The sequence below is a fragment of the Bufo bufo genome, chromosome 2 (genome assembly GCF_905171765.1).
Source record: "Bufo bufo chromosome 2, aBufBuf1.1, whole genome shotgun sequence".
Taxonomy (NCBI): domain Eukaryota; kingdom Metazoa; phylum Chordata; class Amphibia; order Anura; family Bufonidae; genus Bufo; species Bufo bufo.
Genome location: NC_053390.1, coordinates 675,981,976 through 676,007,242, shown reverse-complemented (window position 1 = coordinate 676,007,242; position 25,267 = coordinate 675,981,976). Strand labels below are relative to the sequence as shown.

Genomic DNA, 25,267 nt, shown 5'->3' with positions numbered 1-25,267 from the left:
GAACTATCGGGTCACGTGGGACGCCGAGAGCAGACCTCCAGGAGCGGCATAGTTGGGAGATATGGTATTGTCTTCACCTTATTCTTTAGGAAAGAGGTAAAACACATTCTACCCAGCTCGGCATGTGGGATGCCATGGAGCAGCGGCGGGTAGCAACTCTATTGACTATAATTAACATTGGGATCATAATCAGTCTAAGCGGCCATTTGATGTTACACTAATATGCACTACTAACGAGTACACTAGAAAGTTACCTATTGAATCCAGTTATACCTATGAAGGGATATAATGTATGTTGCATTAATGTGAATGAGTAATCTCTGGATGGATACAAAGTATAATTGACTACAGTGGATGTCTTTTGGGGGATAATTAACCCTATGTGGACATTTCAGTATTGATCTTTCTAACATTGTGGTCATCTCTTAGTTTATTTGCTGGACATTATGATGAACTTATGAACATTTAATATACGCATTGCTATTCACAATAACTAATACGACGCACAAAATATAAGGAAGTGTAATTAGTGAAGGTGTGAACTATACGGCGGACAGATACTTAGTAGCCACCCTAATAGCTGCAGTGCAACATCGTTGCTATTTGCCGTGGTTAGCCTTTTTTGATGATACACACAATCTGATACCAAGACTGGCCAGTTATTGATACTTTTTATCCTATTTTAATTTTTGTTCTTTATTTTTTACTAGTTTTTAGTTTCTATATGTGTTTTTATGCCAATATTGGATGTAATAAATATCAATTTTCTACTGACTGTCTCCGGGTGGTCTCAGATAATGAGTGCCTGTGGTTACTAGTCTAACTGTAGTTGTCCATAGAAAGCAATCAGATTGATCTTATTTTCCAAAGGAGCTCTGAAAAATTAAAGGTGGAATCTGATTGGTTGCTATGGGCAAATAAGCCAGTTTTCCTTTACATCAATTTTGATAAATCTCCTGCTGTATGACTTCACCAACTGTACATAGTCAAAGGGAATTCAGACAACAATTTCAACCTTAAATTTAGAGGCTATGTACACCCTTGGGGGCAATTTTCTTTACGATTACATTTTACTCATTTTCAATAAAAAAAAATTCAGTTCTGTCAAAGGGGTAACTGTCTAGCTGTGTGAATAGTACTTTCACTTGGGGCCAGCCATCTAATAAACCTCATCTCTAAATTACTAAAAGGCCATAAACAGTAATCAGTAAGATAAGAATTGAGCTATAATAAGTGTTTAGGAGGTCAGAGGTTAGATATAAGGAGCCGTCAGTTGAGCTGCCTGATGGGAAACAGTAAAAATAAAGAGCCTGCTACTAGAGAATCTCAAGGCTGTACAGAGAAAGAAGCTCAACATTTTTTAACAATGACCAACTAAAAGAATTATTTTTTTTTTTATCTCAAAATGAGTGCAATGCAATATTTAAAAAAATGCCCCCAAAAGTGTACATAGTCTAAGTTTTAAATGTAGTTGTACAGATAGTTGCATTACAAAGACTAAATTTCATAAAAGCACCCCAATCACATCCAAAAATACAGTTGCCCCAAATGCATCAGAAAGGCTGTTTCAATATTATGCACATGGCACTGCTGGTTTATTCGAGTACAAGCAACAAAGCTATGGGAATAAACCAGGGAACCTTTTTTGTTATGGCTTCCCCTGGTATCATTGACATGTGCCAATCTATGCCTACATATAATCACATATACTTCTGTTTAAGGTTTCTTGGATGTCAATGCAACAAGTTCTATGGTATATAGAAACCCTTTTAGTGCATTCTAAAACGCATCAAAGGGCAGCATGTGTCTTCAGTGGCTGATAATTCCACAGAAGAGCCTCTGTATGTTTACCTCTAGCTCAACACTTCTTGCTACCTGTTCGTCAGATGTTCAGTGTTGTCATGGGGCAATGGGCAGATCCAAATCGCCATTCACATAGACTGTGTGGTCTTTGCCTCTAGGCACATGTTCAAAAAACAGCCTGCATGCAGTGTGTACATGGAAGTTAGTAGGTAAAAGTACATTTCTTAGAAAGAGTCAATTGCATTCTGCTACTTCAAGATGAAAGGCCTTTTGTCTTCTTCATAAAACAGCAGCCATGACAACTCTTTATTTCAGTAAGTTCTTCAGTAAAATGTTAGATTTGCCTTTGATTACCTGTACTAAATAATCTCTTGAGAGTAAAGGAAGGCGTACGTGTTCCATTAGATGTGCCATGTGCTCCTGCCGCACATCTTTGTCGTGGTTTACCCAGGTAATGACAGCTTCAAATACCTTGAGAAATAAAAATGAAAAGGTAATGATAAATTATTAATATAGAAATGTAACACTCTTCTGTTATGCGGTATATCTACTAACCCTCCCTTGTTCAAGACCATGAGAACAAAGATCTAGCCATGATCCACTACTCTGATAAAACTTCACATCCAGGCATTTGGTTAAGACCACAAAAAACCCATCATTGGAACTAACGCAGTGCAAAAAATCGAATACATACACGTCAATATTAATTAACCACTATGGATTTGTTCATATCCACATCCAGAAACCAGGATGCAGTGCAGGATCCATCACATGAGAGACACCAATCATTTATAATGGAGTGTGTCAGGTTCCTTCATGGTGTCTGTCGTTTTGCCAGAAAAATAGCACTGCATCACTATTTTTTCCACCAAAAGAGATGGGATCTGCAGTGGAGGCTTTAACTGGAGCTTCAGATGCAGATGTGAGCCAAGTCTAAACTAAATAACACAGTAAATAACCTAAGGGGTTAAAATAATAAAATTATTCAAGAGAATCAACAATCTCATAGTGTAGGGGTCAGCAACCTCCGGTATTCCAGCTGTTCTTTAACTACAAGTCCCAGCATGCACACTTGCTCAAGCTGTCTTCAGAATGCCCATATAAGTGAATGGAACATACTGGGAGTTGTAACTTCCCAACAGCTGGGGTGCCAGAGCTTGCTGACCAGTCACAGTGTGGTAGAAACTGCATATGAAAACAGAAATCCCATAATAAAACAACGAATAACTGGCGGTACATATGGAAATATAAAGGGACTATAACAAAGGTACACAAGTTTTTCTAAATACACTTCCGGTATCCATTTTTTTATGGTTTTCAAGATCTCTGCTTGCAATCGTTCAATAGGAGCCTTGATTGTTTCTGAAAGGCTACACTTACAAGACCATATTTTAGGTCTGCATCCAACCCGCATTTTCCTATGGGGCTGCAAAAAATGCGGACGGCACAAGGATATACGGTAAATGGGAACCACACCATGCATGCATGGCTACCTCTCCATTTACCTCTATGGGACTGCTATTTTTGGAACTCCCACAGCGGTGAATGGAGGGTGGCTGTGCCATCAATGTCCAAGATGAGACAACCCCTCTAAATAATGGACTCTCTATCAGACACCATTTTCGTCAATGAGGTCCGGCTGGAAAAGTTAGTTTCGGTTCTGTGCCAGCACTACTGTTATTTCCATTATTCTGCTCCCATAACAGAGCAAAACAACAGAAATTATTACTGCAAATATGAAAACGGCCTAGGACATAACTAAACTTTTTTTCATAATTCAATAGTATAGAAATAAATAGTGAACTCTGTTTAGTATATATTTACTAAAAGGGACCTGTCACACTCTCTTTGCTGCCCAAATGGTCACAGTAGTTGATGGAGCTCTAGATGCCGTCTCCAGTAGTCCCTTTCTTATGGCCCATCGTCATCTCATTCACATAAAAAGACATATCCTACGTAAATGAGCCGATTCAGGTCAAGCTCTGCATGCCCTATTCCGGCCTCTCTGTCTTGACAAATGTACCAGAGCAGTGGGGATGTCCGTACAAGCCTGTACAAAATCTAACGCATGTACTATTATGCACTACACTTTCTTACTCCTTAAATCTGGCCCATGTGCTGTACAGCTCTGAAGCTAGTGTAAATTAAGCAGGGTACAGTGCGCAGGTGACAGACCTGTAGAGTAATGGTACATAACAGTGCATGCGCAAGATTTTGTACAGGCCTACACTGACTCTTCCACTGCTCTGGGACATCAGTCAAGTCAGAGAGGCCGGATTAAAAGTATGGAGAACGTGACTTGAACTGCTAGCTCTTCACCCCATTGACTCGTGCCAGCTGATTTATACTGTATATAAGCTTTAAAAGGACTTTTTACATGACAATGAACCATAAGAAGGGTCCATTGCAGGCAGCATCAAGAGCGCCATAAGGTACAGGGGCCACTTGAAAGTTTTCTTTAAAGGAAAGTGCCTGTTCCTGCCCTTATTTCCCTTTCCCTGCACTGTCTCTGAAATGACTGATCCAAACAGAAAAGTGGACACAGGAGAGATCAGCATATACAGACACAGGCCAAACGTGGCTACAGCATCTAGTAGGTGGCTTATCTTGCGGCAGAAACTGATATTTTTCATCTGATAATCTAGATCTGGGGTGCAATAAATCACTCAACAATAACTGCAGCCATTTCCCTCTGCCTTCTGTCTGCCTCAGCAGCTCATCCTTCCCCCTTCCCCTCTCCACAGACTTCAATGGGATGCATAGACTTCCTTCTACAGATCTGATCAGTGAAAAAAACATTGAAATATTATTATAAACTGGAACAATACTCCTTTTTATTTTTTACTTTTGTTATTAGTCTCACTATGGGACTTGTACCTGTGATCCTTCGATTGTTTATATAATATATTGCATTTCATACGTAGTGCAGTGTATTGTGCCTGTCCTGTCAGTCAGCCTGTTATACCCTGCCTCTGGCAGGACCTATTGGGCTAATGTAATTGGGCGACCTGGAGGCCATTATAAAACCTTGGGATGCCATAACCTAACTATAAGTACCCTGTAACTGCTTTGCAGGGGGGCTGGGGAAAACCCTCTCCCTCTGTCTTCCTATCTAGATGCCACAGGCATCTAGGAATTAGTGAAGGGGCACTGCAACCGCATTATGTGGAGAGAAGCAAGAATGAACACATGCAAAAAACAAATATACAACACTTACGGATGTAGATCTATGGAAGGGTGGCACCTCACAGTAAACAAAAATAGAAAATCCAAAAGGGGATAAGACAAAACACAAAGTTAAAAGGACTAAAAAGGAGTGAGCCTGAATAAACACGTCCCCAACCTTATGATTAGATCTGGGGACCCCCACATGACCTAATATGTATAATGGCTTCATAAAGGGCCCTTTACGGCTTCATCAGGGGTAATCTCTTCCAGGGGTTTGACCTCAAGTAATAAATGCAGTAGGAAGGTCAGTCTGGGAATTTTTACTTGTATGTCACTGTATGATTTGTATGCTGCTTGTAAAGAAAAATCATAACCAATGATTACCTTTTCCTCTGAAAGAACGGTCAGCTTATCACTGGCTATTAAGCTGCAAACTTGTTCTATGCCAAGATTCAGGAACTCTTCCCCTTGGACAATATCTGAAAAGTGTTGTTCTGAAAGGAAAAGAAAGATGGTGATCAGAATACATGAAGGAATCAAGATGTCCAATGAAAGAGGGCCCGTGAACCAAACTCCAGGAGCAGTGGATGATTTCTCATCTTGTATGCCTCTCCTGATCTAAGTGCAAAGCTGAAAATGTCTGATGTGTTTCCTATGCAATGAATACATAGGGCAGTTCACATCAGGATATACAGTGATTGTGGAAAAGAAAGTGATAGTTTTCATCTTCATTTCTTCAAATGGGTTATTTTGAGCATGATTTGTGCTCTGTTTACAGCAGTTCGTATCAGTTCTACCAGGTTTCAGTTATTTTTGATGGGAGAAAAAGTCACCAAATCGAAACCGAATCAAAATTTTGGTGGTATCGTGACAACGCTACGCCGATCAGATCGGCATAGGGTTGCTTCAATACCAAAATTTTGATTCGCTTTCGTCACCATAAAAAAGTATTGCGATACTCAATACCACGCAAAAAAAAAAAAAAAAAAAAAACAACACACCAAAAAAACATGGTTATAAGGGAAAATTATAGCATTCTTTAATACAGAATGCATAGTAGAAGGTCAATTGATCGCGTAGCTGCCGGTCTGCTGTTTCTTTAGGACCTGTCAAAGGACCTGTGGTGAGATCACTGTGTTCATCACATGGTACATCACATGATCCATCACCATGGTAATGGACCATGTGATGAGCTCAGTGACGTCACCACAGGTCCTGAAGAAAGAACAGGAGACCAGCAGCTGCGCGATCAATTGGAGGAGGTGAGTTAATTTTTTATTTTATTTTTTAACCCTCATTGGCACTGCGCCACAAATGTTTATTATACTGGGGTGTTGGGGGGGCTTTCTATGCAATCTAATGCTCCGTTACATTCACTGACCTGCGATCCCTGTGATAATAATTCATGAAGCAGCAGCCGACTCACTGCGCACAGTGCTTCTACTTCCAGCGGCTGCTTCATGAATTATTATCACAGGGATCGCAGGTCAGTGAATGCAACGGAGCATTAGATTGCATAGAAAGGGGTATATAAATGTAATTTTAACTCCTAAGACTCCTGTGCCCAGCCTTCTGTCTCCCAGGGAAGCACGGGAGGCAGAAGCACAGATTCTGCACAGCCCGCCTCCCCTTTTCTAATAGGAGACGGATGGCCCTTAGCAACGCTCATTTGAAGAGTGCTGCTAAGGGCCATTTCAGCCCCAGTTTTCTACCAAAAATAAAAGTTTTGGCTAAATAAAGTATATTGCAAAATTGTTACTTATCACTTGCCCTACACTTTAGCAAAAATATATAAATATGACAGTTATCCTTTAAGGTTACCACAGTACTTCATTGAAAACTGAATGCGGACAAAAAATAATAATTTGCAATGTTGAAATACAAAAAACAAAGTTGTATCAGTTTTGACAAGACTGCGACTAATATGCAAATAAAAACCACCACAGAAACCACGAGAAAAACGACAATATCCTGGACTAATTTTCAACTGTGTAGTACAATAGTTGTGCTCAACAACTGAGAAAGAACCGGGCACAATATGGGCAAAATCACATACCACACGTAAGACACTCTCCTGTTTCGCGGTACACTGGGGCCCCCGGGAATTCTCGCGGGGCTCGGCCTGCGGGGGACCCCATTGGAGTAACGGGACAGGTCACACATGTGCCTGCGGAATCTTCGGTTCTGACTCCTTTGCGGGCGCATCTTATTCGCTACGCCGGCCGCTGTAATATACCTGTACATAAACTCTAGTAGATTAGAGGGCAAGCAAGGGTTAAGTGATCAATGACCAGCCAAGGCTGCACAAGTGTCAGGGATTAGGATAATCATATGGCCTATGAGGAATAGACACATGGCACTCTGTGATTGGCTAGCAGGCGTTTAAGAGGTGATCTTCCTGGCTGGTCAGTGTCCACTGTTGTTTTGACAACCCCAGTGTATGTTGCTGTTCACATTCTTTCAGACTACCTGGCATGACCTCGGACTTCCTCAATCCATCTTTAGAGACTGCCTGTGGGAAACTTCTATGCGGAACAGTTTGTCTCGTGTTGGACCTCATAATGGACCCTGGAAATGTCTCGTCCCTAGGTACTACATTACACTGACTATTTCTGTGCATATGAACTTTGGCCTGGTCTGGCTGTCCCTTGTGAGTTTTCCTGCACAAGTTATTATTTGGATTGATTACCTGCATATGATTTCTGGTCTGGACTGTACTGCCATCATTTAATAAATCCACCATTGTTTAAACTCTGTCTGGTTGTTTGGGGTCCCGCACCATTACAGAACAGTGGGCCCCAACCTCCAGTTATCATGGATCGTATCCAATTAGTGGAATTGCCTGGAGCAGCCAATCTCTTGGTCCAACAGAGGATGAACATCTCTGCTGTAAATCTCAACAAGATCCATGCACAACTGGCAACAGTCGGGGACGAGCTTAAACTCCTCCTTCAGGGAGTTCAGGGTTTGCCCGACCAGACTCCAGCAGAACCCAGAGTGGAACCCAAGATACCGCTACCTGAGGTTTTTTGGGGAAATAGGCAGGAGTTTCTCAACTTCCACGATTCCTGCTATTTATATTTTGAATTACATCCTGCATCTTCGGGGAATACCAAAACAGAAAATCGGCATTGTTATGTCCCTATTGAGGAAGGATCCGCAACGTTAGGCCTTTAACCTCTGGCGGGAGATCCCACGATTGGCTCAGTAGAGACCTTCTTTCATTCCATGAGTGTATTATATGATGATCCAGACTGCACTCGTACTGCTAAGACTCAGCTGTAACATCTCCAACAAAGACGACGCCCAGCAGAGGAATTTGCTGCAGAGGTCCGTCGCTGGGCCACTTTTACCAACTGGGGGGATGCCACACTTTGGCACCGGTTCCGGTTGGGACTATCTGACCCTGTCAGAGACTTGTTATTATCTCTACCATCCCCACCATCACTTGATGTGGCAATCCAGCGGGCAATCAACGCTAATCGTCGAATTCGGGAAAGTCGTCTGGAGTGGGCGCCTCTCGTCTTACCCCTACTGAGAGGTCTCGTCGCCAAAACGTGGGTCTTTGCCTATATTGTGGAGGAGTTGGTCACCAGCTAAAGAGATGCCCATTACTCCTGCCGGGAAATGACAAAGCCTAGTGGGAATCGAGGAGAACCCACTAGGTGCTCCGCTGCCTCCTCTTCTATTGAAAGGCAAGGGAAGGACCATCCTTTTTCCGCCTTACTTGACTCGGGAGCTGCCGGAAATTTTATTGACTCTTCCCTGGTTCGACAGTTACAGTCGTTAAGCCGGAAGTAGCCATTTCTGTCACCGCTGTGGACGGGTCTCCCCTTCAGGCAGGCCGGTCGTTGTGGATGACACCCGGGTTGCAGGTAATGGTGGAGGCTGGTAACCGGGAGGTTTTTAAACCTTTTAACCCTGGACATGCCATCCACGCCTGTGATTTTGGGTCTCCCCCGGTTGAGACTTCATAATCCAGTAGTGGACTGGCGCTCCGGACAAATTTGAAAGTGGAGTTCTGAATGCCTCACTAGGTGCATTTGTCCGGAGTTGCCACTGGCATCCACGGAAGTTCTGAGTGTGTTACCTAAACATTATCATTATTAACAGGATGTGTTCAGCCCACAGGGGGCTGATGTGTTACCTCCTCATAGGCCATATGGTTGTCCTATTGATTTGTTGCTAGGTACCATGCCACCCAGAGGACATCTGTATAATCTCACTGGGCCTGAGATTCCGGCCCAGCGGTATTATATAAAAGAGAACCTCGATAAGGGTTTCATTCAACCGTCTACTTCTCCAGCAGGAGCGGGATTCTTCTTCGTGGGGAAGAAAGACGGCGGATTGAGACCCTGTATCGATTTCCACGGCCTCAATCGAATTACGGTTAAGAATCGGTACCCTCTTCAACTTATTGAGGACTTATTCTCTCAGGTGGTGGGGGCCCGAGTCTTCACCAAACTCTATTTGCGGGGTGCATATAAACTTGGTACGCATTCTTAAGGGTGACTAATGGAAAACCGCATTTAACACCAGGGACGGGCATTAAGAGTATCTCGTAATGCCTTTCGGTCTCTGCAATGCCCCCCTGCGGTCTTCCAGGAGTTCATTAATGATGTCCTCCGGGATTTCTTGGGTAGATTTGTGGCCGTTTATTTAGACTATATACTAATCTACTCATCAGACCCACAGACTCACCGGGATCATGTGTGTAAGGTTTTCCAGAAGCTGAGGGAGAATTGCCTATACGCCAAACTTGAGAAGTGCCTGTTTGAGGTGAGATCATTGCCCTTCCTAGGGTATATTGTCTCTGAACGAGGTTTGGCGATGGATTCATCCAAGCTTTCAGCTGTTCTGGATTGGCCTCCGCCTAAGGACCTGAAGGGATTACAGCGTTACTTAGGTTTCGCCAACCTCCAACCCAAAATTAATAAGCACTTTCCTCACGAACCTCACTAAGAAGGGGGCGAACCCATCTAAGTGGACAAGAGAGGCCGGCGAATCTTTTGAGACTCTGAAACAGGCCTTCTGCTCCGCTCCAATCCTTATTCATCCAGACACTTCAACCTTTTTTCCTCGAGGATGATGCCTCTGAAGTTGGTGTGGGGCGGTTCTCTTCCAGTATTCTGGAAATCCTGAGAGGCTTCATCCTTGTGCCTTTTTCTCCCGGAAAATCTCACCAGCCGAATGCAATTAAGAAATCAGCAATAGAGAGCTTCTGGGAGTTAAGTTGGCCTTTCAAGAGTGGAGAACATTGGATAGAGGGTGCGGAACATCCCATTACGGTTTATACCGACCACAAAAACCTTGAATACATTGAAGAGGTTAAATTCTCGTCAAGCTCGTTGGGCATTATTTTTGACTCATTTTAATTTCCGGTTAACTTACAAACCGGGAACCAAAAATGTCAAAGCAGATGCTCTCTCCCGTTGTTTCCCAGAGGTAATTTCGGTACGTGACTTATTCCTGCGAGGTGCTTCGTAGCCGCTTTGAACACCCCAGATATAATGGAGGATTTGTCTTTTCTTCTGCCTTTGCAGGCAGAGAGCCCTCCTAACAAACCTGAAGGTTGGCTGTTTGTGCCTGTAAACTTCAGGCTCAGTCATACAAAAGTTACGGTACATGATTCTAAGTCGGCCAGGCATCTGGGGATAAAAAAGACCATATCCCTTTATAAACGTCATGTCTGGTGGCCTAAGATGTTTTTTTATATCAAAGCCTACATTCAGGCATGTAGTATTTGGGCTCAATGTAAACCGTCTTGGTCCGCTCCCTCTGGTACTTTGCTTCCACTGCCTATTCCTGCGGCCCCATAGATCCACGTGTCCATGGACTTCATAATAGCTCTGTCTAGGTCTTCCGGTTGTACAGTAATTTTGGTAGTGGTGGACCGTTTTAGTAAGATGGCCCATTTTATATTATTCCCCGGATTGCCATCGGCTGGAGAGCTGGCAGATCTGTTTGTCAAACATGTCTTCCAATTACATGGGGCGCCGGAGGATATTGTTTCAGATAGAGGAGTCCAGTTTATCTCTCGGTTTTGGCATTCTTTCTGCTCTCGGTTGGGGATTAGGCTGTCATTTTCATCTGGTTTTTACCCAGAGACCAACAGGCAGACAGAGAGAACGAACCAGACTCTGGAACAAGGAGGAATGGGCAGCTCACCTCCCCTTTGCGGAGGTGGCTTATAACAACACCGAACATGCCTCTACCAAGATGTCTCCATTCAGGTGCGTGGGGGGCAGGAATCCAAGACTCTACTCTCTGGTAGGGGCCTCCACTGACTCACCGGTGGCGGACCAATGGTTCTAGGATAGGCAATCCATTTGGTTGTTGGCGCTGCGGAATCTTCGTAGTGCGGTGGTGCAACAGAAAAGATTTGCTGATCGTCATCGCACTGCGGAGCAAGAGTTTAAGGTAGGAGATCCAGTGTGGGTCTCCACCCGGAATATTCCCTTGTGCCAACTGTCTGCCAAACTGGGGCCTAGATTCATTGGTCCATATCCGGTGACACAGAAGATCAATCGGGTGACTTACAAGGTTGCTCTTTCTCCATCGATTCGAGGAGTGAACACCTTTCATGTTTCACTGCTCAAATCGGCAGCCGAGTCAGCTCCCTTCATTCAAACTCCATCTCCGGTGGAAGTTCAAGGGGAGACTGAATTCAAGGTTAATAAGATTTTGGACTCCCATTTTGTCCAGAAGTCCCTCTGGTATTTAGTAGACTGGAAAGTATTTGGTCCAGAGGGGGAAGTAATGTAAGACACTCTCCTGTTTCGTGGTCCACTGGGGCCCCCAGGAATTCTCGTGGGGCTTGGCCTGCGGGGACCCATTGGAGTAGCTGGAAAGGTCACGCATGTGCCTGCGAAATCTTCGGTTCCAAATCCTTTGCGGGCGGACGCAGTTCCGGCGTCCGTGCCGATGCAATCGCGTATCCATGCTGGGCTGCTAGAGTGTCCACGTGCACGCTTGAGAGAAGGTTTGCAAAGGGTTACACGGACGAATGTACGCGCATCTTATTCGCTACGCCGGCCGCTGACTGGGAATATACCTGTACATAATCTCTAGTAGATTAGAGGGCAGGCATGGGTTAAGTGATCAATGACCAGCCAAGGCAGCACAAGTGTCAGGGAATCGGATAATCATATGGCCTATGAGGAATAGAAACATGGCACTCTGTGATTGGCTAGCAGGTGTTTAAGAGGTGATCTCCCTGGCTGGTCAGTGCCCACCGTTTTGACAACCCCGGTGTATGTTGCTGTTTACATTCTTTCAGACTACCTGTGCATGACCTCTGACTTCCTCAATCCATCTCTAGAGACTGCCTGTGGGAAACTTCTATGTGGAACAGTTTGTCTCGTGTTGGACCTCGTAATGGACCCTGGAAAATGTCTCGTCCCTAGGTACTATGTTACACAGACTATTTCTGTGCATATGAACTTTGGCCTGGTCTGGCTGTCCCTTGTGAGTTTTCCTGCACAAGTTATTATTTGGATTGATTACCTGCATATGATTTCTGGTCTGGACTGTACTGCCGTCATTTAATAAATCCACCATTGTTTAAACTCTGTCTGGGGTTCTGCACCATTACACCACACTTCAAATAGTGAGGAAAAAAAACCTGGAAACTATCTGAGACATGTACATAGGACCTGCATTGGCTTCATCCTGTATTTCTTTTTAGTGCAAAAGAAAAGAAAATTACAGAGAGAAACGTTGATTGAGTCCCCAGTTTATCTGTTACAAGCAAGTTACTTTTTACCCGCCATTAGCCATTCCCACTACATAAACTACCCATTCAATTTAAAAGCAGATAAGAAATCACAGAATGAGAGATAATCTTTAACAAATGCTGCACTAGAAATGGTCTGGCTCCAGTACAAGCTCTGAAATGAAGGGGGTGGAAGGTGGATGCCTGGAAGGCACATCACCTTATTATTAAGGGTTAGCACAAACCTGACATTCTCCCGAAAATGCTGTATAACATTGGACCCAGAACAAAAGGCGTGTTCGATATGGCTTTAGCCAGACCGCCATATAAGTAGCAAGCAAAGTGATTATATAACATTAGTGAACCATCGGCAGACCAACCTACACATCACAGCACACACTGTAAGTCAGCATTCCCCTACCAGTGGTTAATTGGGTTAGCCCATGACTTATGTTAAAAATAAAAAATGAAAATTAGCCCTGTACCTCACATGGATCCAGAGATCTACACGTTCATTGCTCTGCTAGATTTATATCAAGCTGACAGCTCAAGGGGACTTGTAGTAAGCTCAAGGGGAGTGTCTTTTCTACCACAGCTCTGGAGGCGTGTCTCAGCTCTCCCTATCACAGCTCAGGAGGCGTGTCTCAGCTCTCCGTATCACAGCTCAGGAGGCGTGTCTCAGCTCTCCGTATCACAGCTCAGGAGGCAATTGAAGGATGGAACTGAGCACGTGCGGCCTTCTCCGTGAGCAGGTCAACGAAATAAGAAAAGAACAAACAGCAGGTGGCGCTATACATATATATTTTATTGAATAACTCAGTGGCTATGCAAAACTTTTAATTACATGCAATTACAAAAAGGTATTCAAACCCCAGGTGCTGGTTTGAAAATTGTAGAATATTTTTAATAAGACAACCCCTTTAAAAGGAGCCAAGCATGGCTTTCAGACGCCCTCCAGCCCCCTCCATGCAGCTCCCCAGTTGTTGGCAGCTCCAAATTCTACTGTGTCCCAGAGGACTAGGGTGCTCACAGCATTACTACAGCTCTATACCAATTTCAAAACCATAAAACAGAAGAGTTAAAGCCATATCATTTTATCATAACTGTAATAGACTTCTTCCCCTTGAATACCAATTGTAGCTAAATGCCAGCTGTGGTATCTGAAACTAGCTTATGACTTACAAAATATCATGGGCGTCTGGTCATTAAAGGGTTTGTGCAAGAATAGGGGGAGAGTATTTTGGCAAACCCCCTTCCCTCTATTCTGCCAGGCTGCAAAGAGAAGATGACTTACCTGCTTCCTCGCCCTGACTCCTCGCTCCTTCTCCTGCAGGCCGCTCCGCTGGGCTCCATCGATGTCAACATTCGGTCTGACATCGCCGCAGCCAATCGCTGGCCGCGGAGGTGTCCGACTCTCCTTGTGTCATGTGACCATTTGTCATGACGTAAGGGAAACCGGACACTGTTGTGGCCAATGATTGGCTGAGGTGATGAACTTGCTGTCGAAAATGATGGAGCCCAGTGGAGCATCGCAGGCCTGCAAAAGAAGGAGCAAGGAGTCGGCACCAGGAAGAAGGTAAGTAAATCTTCCCTTTGCAGGTCTGGCAGAAACGGGACAAATCCCCTTTCAAACTATTACACAAAAAGGTATATTCCAGCAAAAGACACCTTTGGCATATTCAAAGTATATGTAAAATGTATGATTGGACAGTCTCACTGTCGGCACCCTTACAGGAGCCAGCAAAGTCAGACTACATTGTCCTCAATTTTATCAAATGGAAAAGTTGTGGGATGGGGTGGATTTCTTCTGGATATGTCATCAGTATGTGATCTGTGGGGTCCAACACCCGTGATCCCCGCTGATTAGCTATTTGACAAGACACTTGCGCTTGCAGAAGCGCTGTAGCATTCCCTAGGCCATATGACACCACTTTCATCAGTCACATGACCTAGGCGCAGTCTTCCCTGTTGAAGTGAATTGGGCTGAGCTGCGATACCAACCACAGCAGTTATACATTGTAGGGCGATGGGCTTGGTTTTCTGAGAGAAGGTCGCAGTGCTACTACGAGCGCCGATTCCTTCTCAAACAGATTAGCGGCGGGGTCCTGGTTATTTATCCAGAGGATAGGTCATCTGGGCAAAACTCCCGGAAAACCCGTTTTAAGGGGTTTTCTGGGACTGTTGATGACCTGCTGTTACTAATCATCAGTAGCTCCAGGACTCGGACCCCCGACTCATCTACTGTTTTCAGGAGCTGCTGCTCTGGAACTACATGGCTCCGTAGACCATGTAGTCCCAGTGTCTAGTTCTGGCACAGCACATCCTGAAAACCGTTGACCCCCACCCACTCTGATATTGATAAGCTATTCTAAGGATAGATCATCAGTAGTAAAGTCTTAGAAAACTCCCTTTAAATATATGTTCATAATCCCAGAATTAAGAACCATTATGTGCAGCACCAGTTTAAAATGGGGGAGATTTCATCAGTGTAAAACTCCTGGAAAAACCCTTTTAAAATCAAGTTTTTAAAAATACTGTATGCCGTAATCCATGAACAGAAAACAAGGGCAGAACTGTGGACTTTTGGACTTCTTATGGTATTAGAGGTCACTACTACAGTCCTGGATATTATTTGTACAATCCATTAGTGATGAGACGTACCATACAACTGTGTGTGTGATAAAACCGCCCAGTAATAAATGACAAGGCAGAACTAGAGGAGTCCGTGTCACTAAAGCTTTGGCTTGCAATGTGTAAGTAGAAGGGATCTGGCAGCCATTATTCATGCTCACGGTATCACAATTTCATTGTTCCCGGACTGTCGTATAGTTTTAGGAGAAATATAAATGTGAAAATAACCATTCTTAATGTGCAAAATGCTAAACTGGGAGCTATAGCTGCCAAGGATAGCAGATGGTGAGGAGGAAGAGCAGAGTGAACAAGCAGTCCTGAATGTACTCTGCATATAAAAAACAGCAGCAAAGAACCTGATGATTCACTCTTATTCCACATCATACATCCGTTATATAGCGTCTACACAAACTCTACACATCGGCTCAATACACTAACCTGCTTTCTGCTGAAGGACAAGTTACCACTGTGATGTGGTCCAGAAAGTATTACTTTTCATAACCAATTCAGTAAAACCGGAATACCCCCATGGGTACATATAGGGGGTGGGCAATGATAAACAGAACTCTGTTTCCCTTGTGTGGTCTGTACTGGATACAGGATACTGGTTTCCGCCAGTGGCTACACAAAGTTGTACCCATCTTATCAGGTTCAGGAACACCCTACATTTCATACCCTGGACAAGAACTTCAATTTGTTGCTCTGTTTGGAGATAAGTTCCATAAACCCTACACTTCAGGTAACCCCACAGATAAACGTTGTACACTATCAGGTCTGATGACATGGAGGCCACAACACTTTGGTCACCTTACATTCTATGTAAAACTTAGCACAGGGACGTGGGCGAAGTACAGCAAGTCTCCTCATCTTGCTGAAAGATACAATACTCCTGCTCGACTTGCTGGAACATGTATACGGCTCTGTTCATATTTTCATCAAAGTATATTGGACCTGCATGCCCATAACCACACACCCAAGCCGATTTCTGGATTATCAAGTGGCTGCAGATGCTGCTTGTCGGAATTTTCTGTGTGCTAGTACCTGTACTGTTCTGAAATTCACACACCCGGTCACAGGGTCCCATGCTTCATTGGACATTATGTATCGTAACGGTTCCACATGCTAGGATTACATTAGTAACCTATTGCAATATACCACTCACTTCTGTTTATGCCCCTCCTTTAACGCTTGCACATCTGCCACAGTATGGCTTCAAGGTGAAACGACTTCAGGACATGTCGAAATGTTCTTCTGCTGATGTGAGCCTGCCGAGATAATTTTCGCGCCAATTTTCTCAGACTTCTCACAATTTCCTCCGGGTGTCCAAACACGTGGGGTGAGGGGGTATTTATCATGAGTGTAATATCTGCACTCAGTTTTGCTTGAGTCGGCATTGGTGTATGTTTGTGACTCCAGTTTTTTCTTTTTATACCACCCCCTTACTGAAGTGAGTTTGCGCCCTTTTCTGCAATGTTTTAAAAGGTCTCGATTAATCTGGTGTGAATCTAATTCATTCGCTAACCACAGCCACTTATCAAAAGTGAAGTGAGTGGGAGAAACATTGAAAAAGTTGTGAAACCTTTGCACAAGTCCAAAATCTTACAAAGCCGTATTTTGTGACTTTTTGAAGCCAGATTTCTGGAGTGCAGGGCTTGATAAATTCCCCCCCCCCCCCCCCCAAGATTGTCTACTTGTTGGCCACGGATCCTATGTTCTGTCATTTCCGCCCCAAACGATGTATTACCGCCTTTTGGTGGAAAGGGAAGGTCCAGAAGCTGTCCAGCAAAACAGTCTTGTTTTTCTGTGAACGAGTCTGTGTGTACATAGGCCTCCACTATTAAAACCGAATACGGCACATCGGGCGCTCGAATGGCAGGTAAAGATACGATGGGGCTCATTCATTTCTTAAAAGACCTCTCCAGGTAAAAATAAAAATCAGCCATCACTCGATATTTATATGTATTCCCTACTGTTACACTGTTCCCTATTACAGAGGTGAAAAAGTAAAATGGAGTTAGAAATGATCCGTCCTGGAGCCCGAAAGACAGAAACCTGAGGTAATTTTACATCTAAACATTATCCTAGCCCTGTCATCCCTGGTGTCCTGTTATTATCCTGAAGGAGTCCGTGTATATTTCTTATACTGACTCTGAGGTGACTCAGGCTTCAGCTGCGGCCTAGCAGGGGATATCTGTAATGGCAGTATTCAGGTGAATGAAACTTTGGGAGCACGTACCGCTCCATGGCTTTGGCCAAAGGATGAATTTTTTTTTTCCCCTGAATTAACCCTTTAAACTGCTCTGGCAAAATTAAAGTTGAGCTCTGATTGGTTGCTATCCTATCAGCATACATATGGCCGGAATGTACAGGAAGGCAGAGAGGCAGCGAACGCGTTTTTTGTGAGACACTGGTATTAACAGCAATCACAAGAATGGTCCGGTAAGTAGGACAAGTAATATTTACCCCCATGTAAAACATCAAAGAAAACTGCACATGTTAATCTATGAAAATTAGAAGGAGGAATTACCTGCAAAGGTGTTAGCATGGTGTAACAATTCAGAGCATGCATGCATGTCCGCAAAAGCTCGGATCCCTAAACAGTTGGATGGGTGAAGCTGGCCTTCTAGGAACTCGCAGCAGGTTTTCCTCACATCTTGAAGCTGTAAGAGACTGGCTGCTGGCAGAAGCACCTGCAAAAAACATGGGCAAGATGTCAAGGTATACTTTATATGTACTCATTAAATGAGCTGTCCCCACATTAAATGTTAGTCTAACATAATTTGGCATGAAAATACTCCATTTGCTGCTTGGAGTTCAATTTGTGTAGTAATGTGCATGTCCTGCTACTGAGCTGGACGAGCAGGTCACACATGCTCACTTCAACTGCCGTCAACTAATGCTCGAAGCCGAGACAGCAACAGGGTGCTGCAGCAGAAAGAACACGCTCCCGAGAAGGGACACCCCCAGCTGTTAGCCTGAAGAGAATCTAGTAGAGCAATTGCAGCAATGAATGGGCTGGTTCTAGTCTTGTTAGGGTGAGATTGTCATGTTCTAGAGTATTTTACTAGTATTACTAGCGTTCCCACTAGTGTAACTTACATTGATACTAACTCCTTAATAACCCCATATTGTCTTTTGACAGTGGGAGCTGCAAACCCTCAGTCTACAGCCACATCTTCTTCACATTACTGTGGTAGAGGGGATTCACCGCTCCCAGAGTGTCTTCTCTCTCTCTGTTCTGTGACCGCAGAATGATCAGTGAGAATTAGCCCCTTCAACCTTAATGGAGACTGGGGGACCCATCAGTAAGAGTCAGAGTACACCGAGTAGCTGGTGCCACAGAGACACAAAGCATAATGAATTAGCACACATAATAGGTTAAACACAAAGATGTAAAAAAGTAAGTAGTAAAGGGTCTCTAACGTTTAAAAAATTAGATTTAAAGCATGGGCATTAAGGGGTTAAGCTGTCCCACCATAACATCACCTATTCATAGGATAAGTAGTAATAAGTATCTGATCAGTGGGCATACAGCAGTCCCACAGAGATTAAAGGGGTTGTCCATTCAGCTGTCACCTTGTACCTCCGATGGCAGAAGTAGACACTGGAACTACACAGCTGGAAGCAGCGCTGCAGTCACCAGGACCGTCTACTACACAATGGATGGAGCTGTTTAGTTCCGGTGACGGAGCTACAAGGTAATAGCTGACTGGTAGGGACCTCCGCCGATCAGATACTGATGGCTTATCCTGAGGAGAGGCCATCAACATCAATATCCTGGACAATCTCTCTATTACAGAGGCAGCGCACATGCATGACTGTTGCACCACGCACTTTCTGGAGTCAGGGCCCTCTTTTCTCATAGTTGTGGAATTCCAGCAGTCAGATACTTACCAACTATGTGGACAGGTGATAAGTTGTATCATAGGACAAGCCCATTAGGAGAGAACCCCTTTTAACCCCTTAACAGTTTTGGCCAAGCTCTACTAGGGCTTTTAGAAAAGTTCAGTGCAGCCCGAACAGAGCTTGGGCAAAAAGGTGAGGGGGGAGGTTTGCTTTAACCCCCTCACACCTCAGCCTCGTCAGCAGCTAGAGAAATGACAATCTAAGCTTTAAAACAAGCCCAAAATTACATTATCTCCTCTACATCAAGAGATATAGCTGTCAACTCAGGTCGGGGTTGACAGAAGCTGAAAGTGTAAACAGATTCAGGCCACGTTCACCTCCGACCGGACTTGTAACCGCTATATCTCCAGATGTAGAGGAGATAATGTTGTGATTATGGATCCAGTGATTCTGGACTTGTTTTGAAGCGGCTCTCCCACCTTCAGTTGGCTGCAATCTTAGCCAGCGTAAAGATGGAAGGGGAATGGGAGGACAGTGAGGGAGCCGACAGCTTGCAGTTAAGGCTACTTTCACACTAGCGTTCGGGGCTCCGCTTGTGAGTTCCGTTTGAAGGGGCTCACAAGCGGCCCCGAACGGATCCGTCCAGCCCTAATGCTTTCTGAATGGATGCGGATCCGCTCAGAATGCATCAGTCTGGCTCAGTTTGTCCTCCGCTCCGCTCAGCAGGCGGACACCTGAACGCAGCTTGCAGCGTTCAGGTGTCCGCCTGGCCGTGCGGAGGCAAACGGATCCGTCCAGACTTACAATGTAAGTCAATGGGGACGGATCCGTTTGAAGTTGACACAGTATGGCTCAATTTTCAAACGGATCCGTCTCCCATTGACTTTCAATGTAAAGTCAAAACGGATCCGTTTGCATTATCATGAACAAAAAAAAAAAAAATATTTTTATTTTTATTTTTTTTGTTCATGGTAATGCAAACGGATCCGTTCTGAACGGATCTAAGCGTTTGCATTATAGGTGCGGATCCGTCTGGGCACATACCAGACGGATCCGACCTAAACGCAGGTGTGAAAGTAGCCTTAGGAGAGAAAAATATTAGCAAAAAATTTATTTGGTATCGTCATGATTTTAGAGACCCACAGAACAAAGTTATCCTGTTATTTACACCACATAGTGAACTCTGTAAAAATAAATCCCATAAAATAATGTTACAATGCTAAAAATAAAGTAATAAAAGTTATTAAATACACTATATATACACCCCAAAATGGTTCCAAAAAAAACAAAAAAAAAACTACAAAACTCAAGGTCTCATACAGCTTAAGGCCTCATGCACACGACCGTTGTTTTACTGCGGCTCGGATGCGGACCCATTCACTTCAATGGGGCCGCAAAAGATGCGGACAGCACTCCGTGTGCTTTCCGCATCCGTTGCTCCGCAAAAAAAATATAACCTGTCCTATTCTTGTCCGCTTTGCGGACAAGAATAGGCCGTTATATTAATGGCTGTCCGGGCCATTCCGAAAATTGCGGAACACACAACGGTCGTGTGCATGAGGCCTAACTGAACAGAAAATAAAGTTATGACGATTGGAATACACAGGGGGAAAAATGTTACTGAGCCTTAAGGCTAAAATTTGTTGTGTCAATAAGGGGTTAAAAATGCACTTGTCCCCTGAGCCATGCGCAAACTATACTTAAATTCAAAATCTTCAATAAAAAAAAAAAAAAACCTGACATATTTGGAGGATTTTAAATTTTAACGTGAATGTTGCAGGGGGTTATACAGTTGTCAGACTTGTTTTGTAGAAACAGGATGCGAGACTATAAACATAAAGGAGTGAAGCCGGCCATCAGACACTTTTTGGCTGACCCCCCACTTACATCCTCCCCTTCCAATTAACATGCCCATTCGGCTGAAAGGTCATGGATAAGGAAAAGTTCTACCAGACTCCTGTCTCTGCTGTAGCTGATTTTTGGGCATAAAAAGGATCAGATGAAAATCAGGTAAAAATGGAATCATCGCTGTTTCCCTCAAAGACTTTAGGACACTGGTAGGTACAAAAACTAAAGGTGGTACAAACCATAATTATTTTTTCTAGATTTTTGGCTGTTCTCTGGTGTAACTGCAGTTATCTAGGTCAGACAATCAATGAGTCAAAAGAAATATTTTTATTTTTTTATTAACACGAAAGAACAACTCCCAATAAACAAACTATAAAAGCAAAGCAAACCAAACCAGATCCCCAAGTATCACTGGAAACAAGTCCGCAAGGCGCTGGATACATTGCTAATTCATTTCTTACACACTCACAGGGAGAAAATTTGGTGTATCGTTATGACACATGCTGACTCCATCATCTTCATGCATTCTAATAACTAGAAATGAGTGATTAAGAGGGTTTGGAGGCCTGTGTCACACGGTCAGTATTTGTAAGCCAACATCAGGAGTGGGACCTACAGAGGGAAGGCATCTGTGCCTCCTCTCTGTTTTAGACCCAATCCTGGTTTTGGCTTACAAATACGGATGCAAAAATACTGACCAAATACTGACCGTGTGAAAAAGGCCTAAGGGTCCTTTTACTCGGTCTGATGTGTCAAGGTTTGTTGATTTCAACCTTCATTAGCATTTGGCCATGCAGATCTGCCAGAACTCCACAACTGCAAACGCGGCAGATTTCATTATGGAACTCCTCATGGAAATGCTGCGGGTTTGCTGGATGACCTGGTCTCCTGTGTGCACAGGGCTCTCACCACTCACATAGCGGTATGGTATGCCTTTCTCTCCACTGAGGACACTGGTGGAGGAGGCGGCCAGGAAGAGGACATGTCAGCTGAATGCACAACATCTAAGGAGTATGGTCACATTCAAAAGGTGAAAAGAAGCTATCAGACTAAATTAATGAATAACAAATCCCACTGAATTCAATTAGAGAATTAATTGAAATCAAGTTCCATAAAAACAATTCAGTGTAAACAGAGTCCTATTTCACACTAGACCTTATGCTCACTCCACTGTTTAACTGTCTCACAGTAGGACAAAACTTAAAAGGGTTTTCCGAGACTTGAATACTGATAACCTATCCTCTGGATAGGTCATCGGTATCGGATAGGCACAGTGCCATACATTGTATAGTGGCTGTTCTTGGTATTGCGCTCAGCCCCATTCACTTCTATGGGGCTCAGCTGCAGCTAGGCCATGGGATCAATGAACGTGTCATCACTGACCTAAGAAAAGCTGTAAGAAGGCCGGAGTGCTACTGCGAGCGCTGGTGCCATCTCAGCTGATCGGCGGGTATCCTGGGTGTCGGACTCCCACCAAAGAGATACTGATGACCTATGCAGAGGATAAGTCATCAGTATAAAAGTCTTGGAAAACCCCTTTAACCCCTCAGTGGCCACCCATACGTGTTTTTACCGTGGTCACTAAGGTATTTTTTTTTCCAGCGGCCCAGTCTAAGCGAGCGGGACCCGGCTCTCACATGAGAACCGTGGCCCTGTAATAACAGCCCGGACCGGCAGGTGTGCTGATCCGGGCTGTTTAACACTTAATATGCCGCAGGCATTGCCGTCCGTCGCATGTAAAAGTGCTGACAGAGTGAGCGGACTCCCTCTGTCTCCCATCGGCACCTCGCAAATGCGGGGTGCCAATGTGTGTGAAGGCTGGCTGGGGTCTCATGTAGGCCCCAGACGAGCCTTGAGTAATTTCCAGCAGGCTGCGCTTCTCTGGCACAGCCAGCTGGTCAATGTCAGAATAGCATTGCCATTAGGGATAGTGCATTGCATTTTAAAAGCAATCAAAATACTGTCTGTTATAGTCCCCTTGTCAGACTATTAAGTGGTTAAAAAAAAAATAATAATAATTCCATAAAAAAAAAATAATAATAGTTTTTTTCCCATTGAAAATACGTTTTCTATGAAAAAAATAGCAAAAAAAATATAAAAATCTCCCCCATATGTTTGGTAATGATGCGTCCATAACGACCTGGACTACATAAATATCATGTAAATTATAACCTACAGTGAACTCTGTAAAAAAAAAAAATTCAAATAATCAAAAAAAAAAAAAAATTACAGAATTACTTACTTATTCTTAGCTGCCGCCCAAAAAACAAACAAAAAAAAAAAAACTTAACAAGCGATCAAAAAGAGTCATTTACTTCAAAATGATACCAATGAAAAACACTAGTCGTCCCGCAAAAATCAAACCCTCACACAACTCCATGACCACTGAGACCACTATGATCACGACAACAGGGGTCTTTTGTCCCCCATATGCATGGAGTGGCAGAGCATGCACACTGCCGCTCCATTCAACTCTTTAGGATTGCCAAAGAGGAGCAGAGTAAAACACTTGCCAATCTCTGGCAGTTCCACAGAAATGAATGGTGCGCCAGTACATATGTTAAACCTCTGCTCTATTCACACAAAAGACACAGGACCTCCCCTGTTGTGATCTGTGGGGGTCCTATCAATCAAACACGTATACTCCTACACTGGGGGATAAGTTAAAATCTTGGGATAATGCACCTAACAAATGTGATTGATAGTACAGACAAGCGGCGCTCTGTTGAGGTCTGTACAGGAGCGCTCCCGATGCAGTTGCTAGCTGTGTCTATTATAATTTTTGGTTCAATTTATGACATGACAACCAAATGTACAGTTATGTGTTGTGGCTACAACTATAATACAACCAGGACAAACATGCCCACTACTCCCTTTTTATTGTGTTTTGTTAACCGGGCAGAGAACAGTGTGTCAGTGCCGGTGTGCTAGAATACCCGTGATAACATTATCAGGTTTTACAGCAGATGCTCAAGCTTGGCATTGCTGTACTGAACAGCTCCTGGGGTCCAGCGCATGCGCAGAAACTGGTCAATAGATTTTTATGGAGCCGGCCAGAACGGGAGGTTCTGCACACGTGTGAATGTGCTCTCCCAGCCAACACTGGCCAGAACAAGGAAAGGAAGACACAGCTCAAGTGTGGCCACTGCGGCAGTATTGGGGAAGGAAAAGTTAAGAATAGGGTGAGAAGGAGGCCATAAAAAAATAAAAATAAAAATAAATAATAAACTTGACGTATTCGTATGATTTTATTAGGCTAAAAAGAACCTAATGAAAGCAACTTAGGGCTCTTTCACACCTGCGTTCTTGTCTTCCGGCATAGAGTTCCGTCGTCGGGGCTCTATGCTGGAAGAATCCTGATCAGGATTATCCTAATGCATTCTGAATGGAGAGAAATCCGTTCAGGATGCATCAGGATGTCTTCAGTTCCGGAACGGAACGTTTTTTGGCCGGAGAAAATACCGCAGCATGCTGCGCTTTTTGCTCCGGCCAAAAATCCGGAACACTTGCCGCAAGGCCGGATCCGGAATTAATGCCCATTGAAAGCTATTGATCCGGATCCGGCCTTAAGCTAAACGTCGTTTCGGCGCATTGCCGGAGCCGACATTTAGCTTTTTCAGAGTGGTTACCATGGCTGCCGGGACGCTAAAGTCCTGGCAGCCATGGTAAAGTGTAGCGGGGAGCGGGGGAGCAGTATACTTACCGTCCGTGCGGCTCCCCGGGCGCTCCAGAGTGACGTCAGGGCGCCCCAAGCGCATGGATCACGTCATCCATGTGCATGGGACGCTCTGACGTCATTCTGGAGCGCCCCGGGAGCCGCACGGACTGTAAGTATACCGCTCCCCGCTCCTACTATGGCAACCAGGACTTTAATAGCGTCCTGGGTGCCATAGTAACACTGAACGCATTTGGAAGACGGTTCCGTCTTCAAATGCTTTCAGTACACTTGCGTTTTTCCGGATCCGGAGTGTAATTCCGGCAAGTGGAGTACACGCCGGATCCGGACAATGCAAGTGTGAAAGAGGCCTTACCCTGATGGCAGAAACCATAGTATTAGGCTACTTTCACACTACCGTTTTGGCTTTCCGTTTGAGAGATCCGTCATGGGCTCTCACAAGCGGTCCAAAACGGATCAGTTTCACCCTAATGCATTCTGAATGGAAAAGGATCTGCTCAGAATGCGTCAGTTTGCCTGCAGCGTTTTGGTGTCAGTCTGACGAAACTGAGCCAAACGGATCCGTCCTGACACACAATGTA

The 25,267-nt window shown here is 44.2% G+C and overlaps 1 protein-coding gene across 4 annotated transcripts in view; it reads right to left on the bottom strand.

Annotated features, from left to right (window-relative positions):
• Positions 1-25,267, bottom strand: part of KLHL2 (kelch like family member 2) — a 143,995-nt gene that overhangs the window by 51,849 nt on the left and 66,879 nt on the right. For all 4 annotated transcript variants that reach the window (XM_040418630.1, XM_040418631.1, XM_040418629.1 and 1 more), the window contains 3 exons: positions 17,844-18,006; positions 5,356-5,465; positions 2,158-2,274 (listed from right to left, as the gene is read on the bottom strand). In XM_040418630.1, coding sequence (XP_040274564.1) covers positions 2,158-2,274; positions 5,356-5,465; positions 17,844-18,006 — 390 coding nt within the window. The remainder of the gene's footprint in view (positions 1-2,157; positions 2,275-5,355; positions 5,466-17,843; positions 18,007-25,267) is intronic.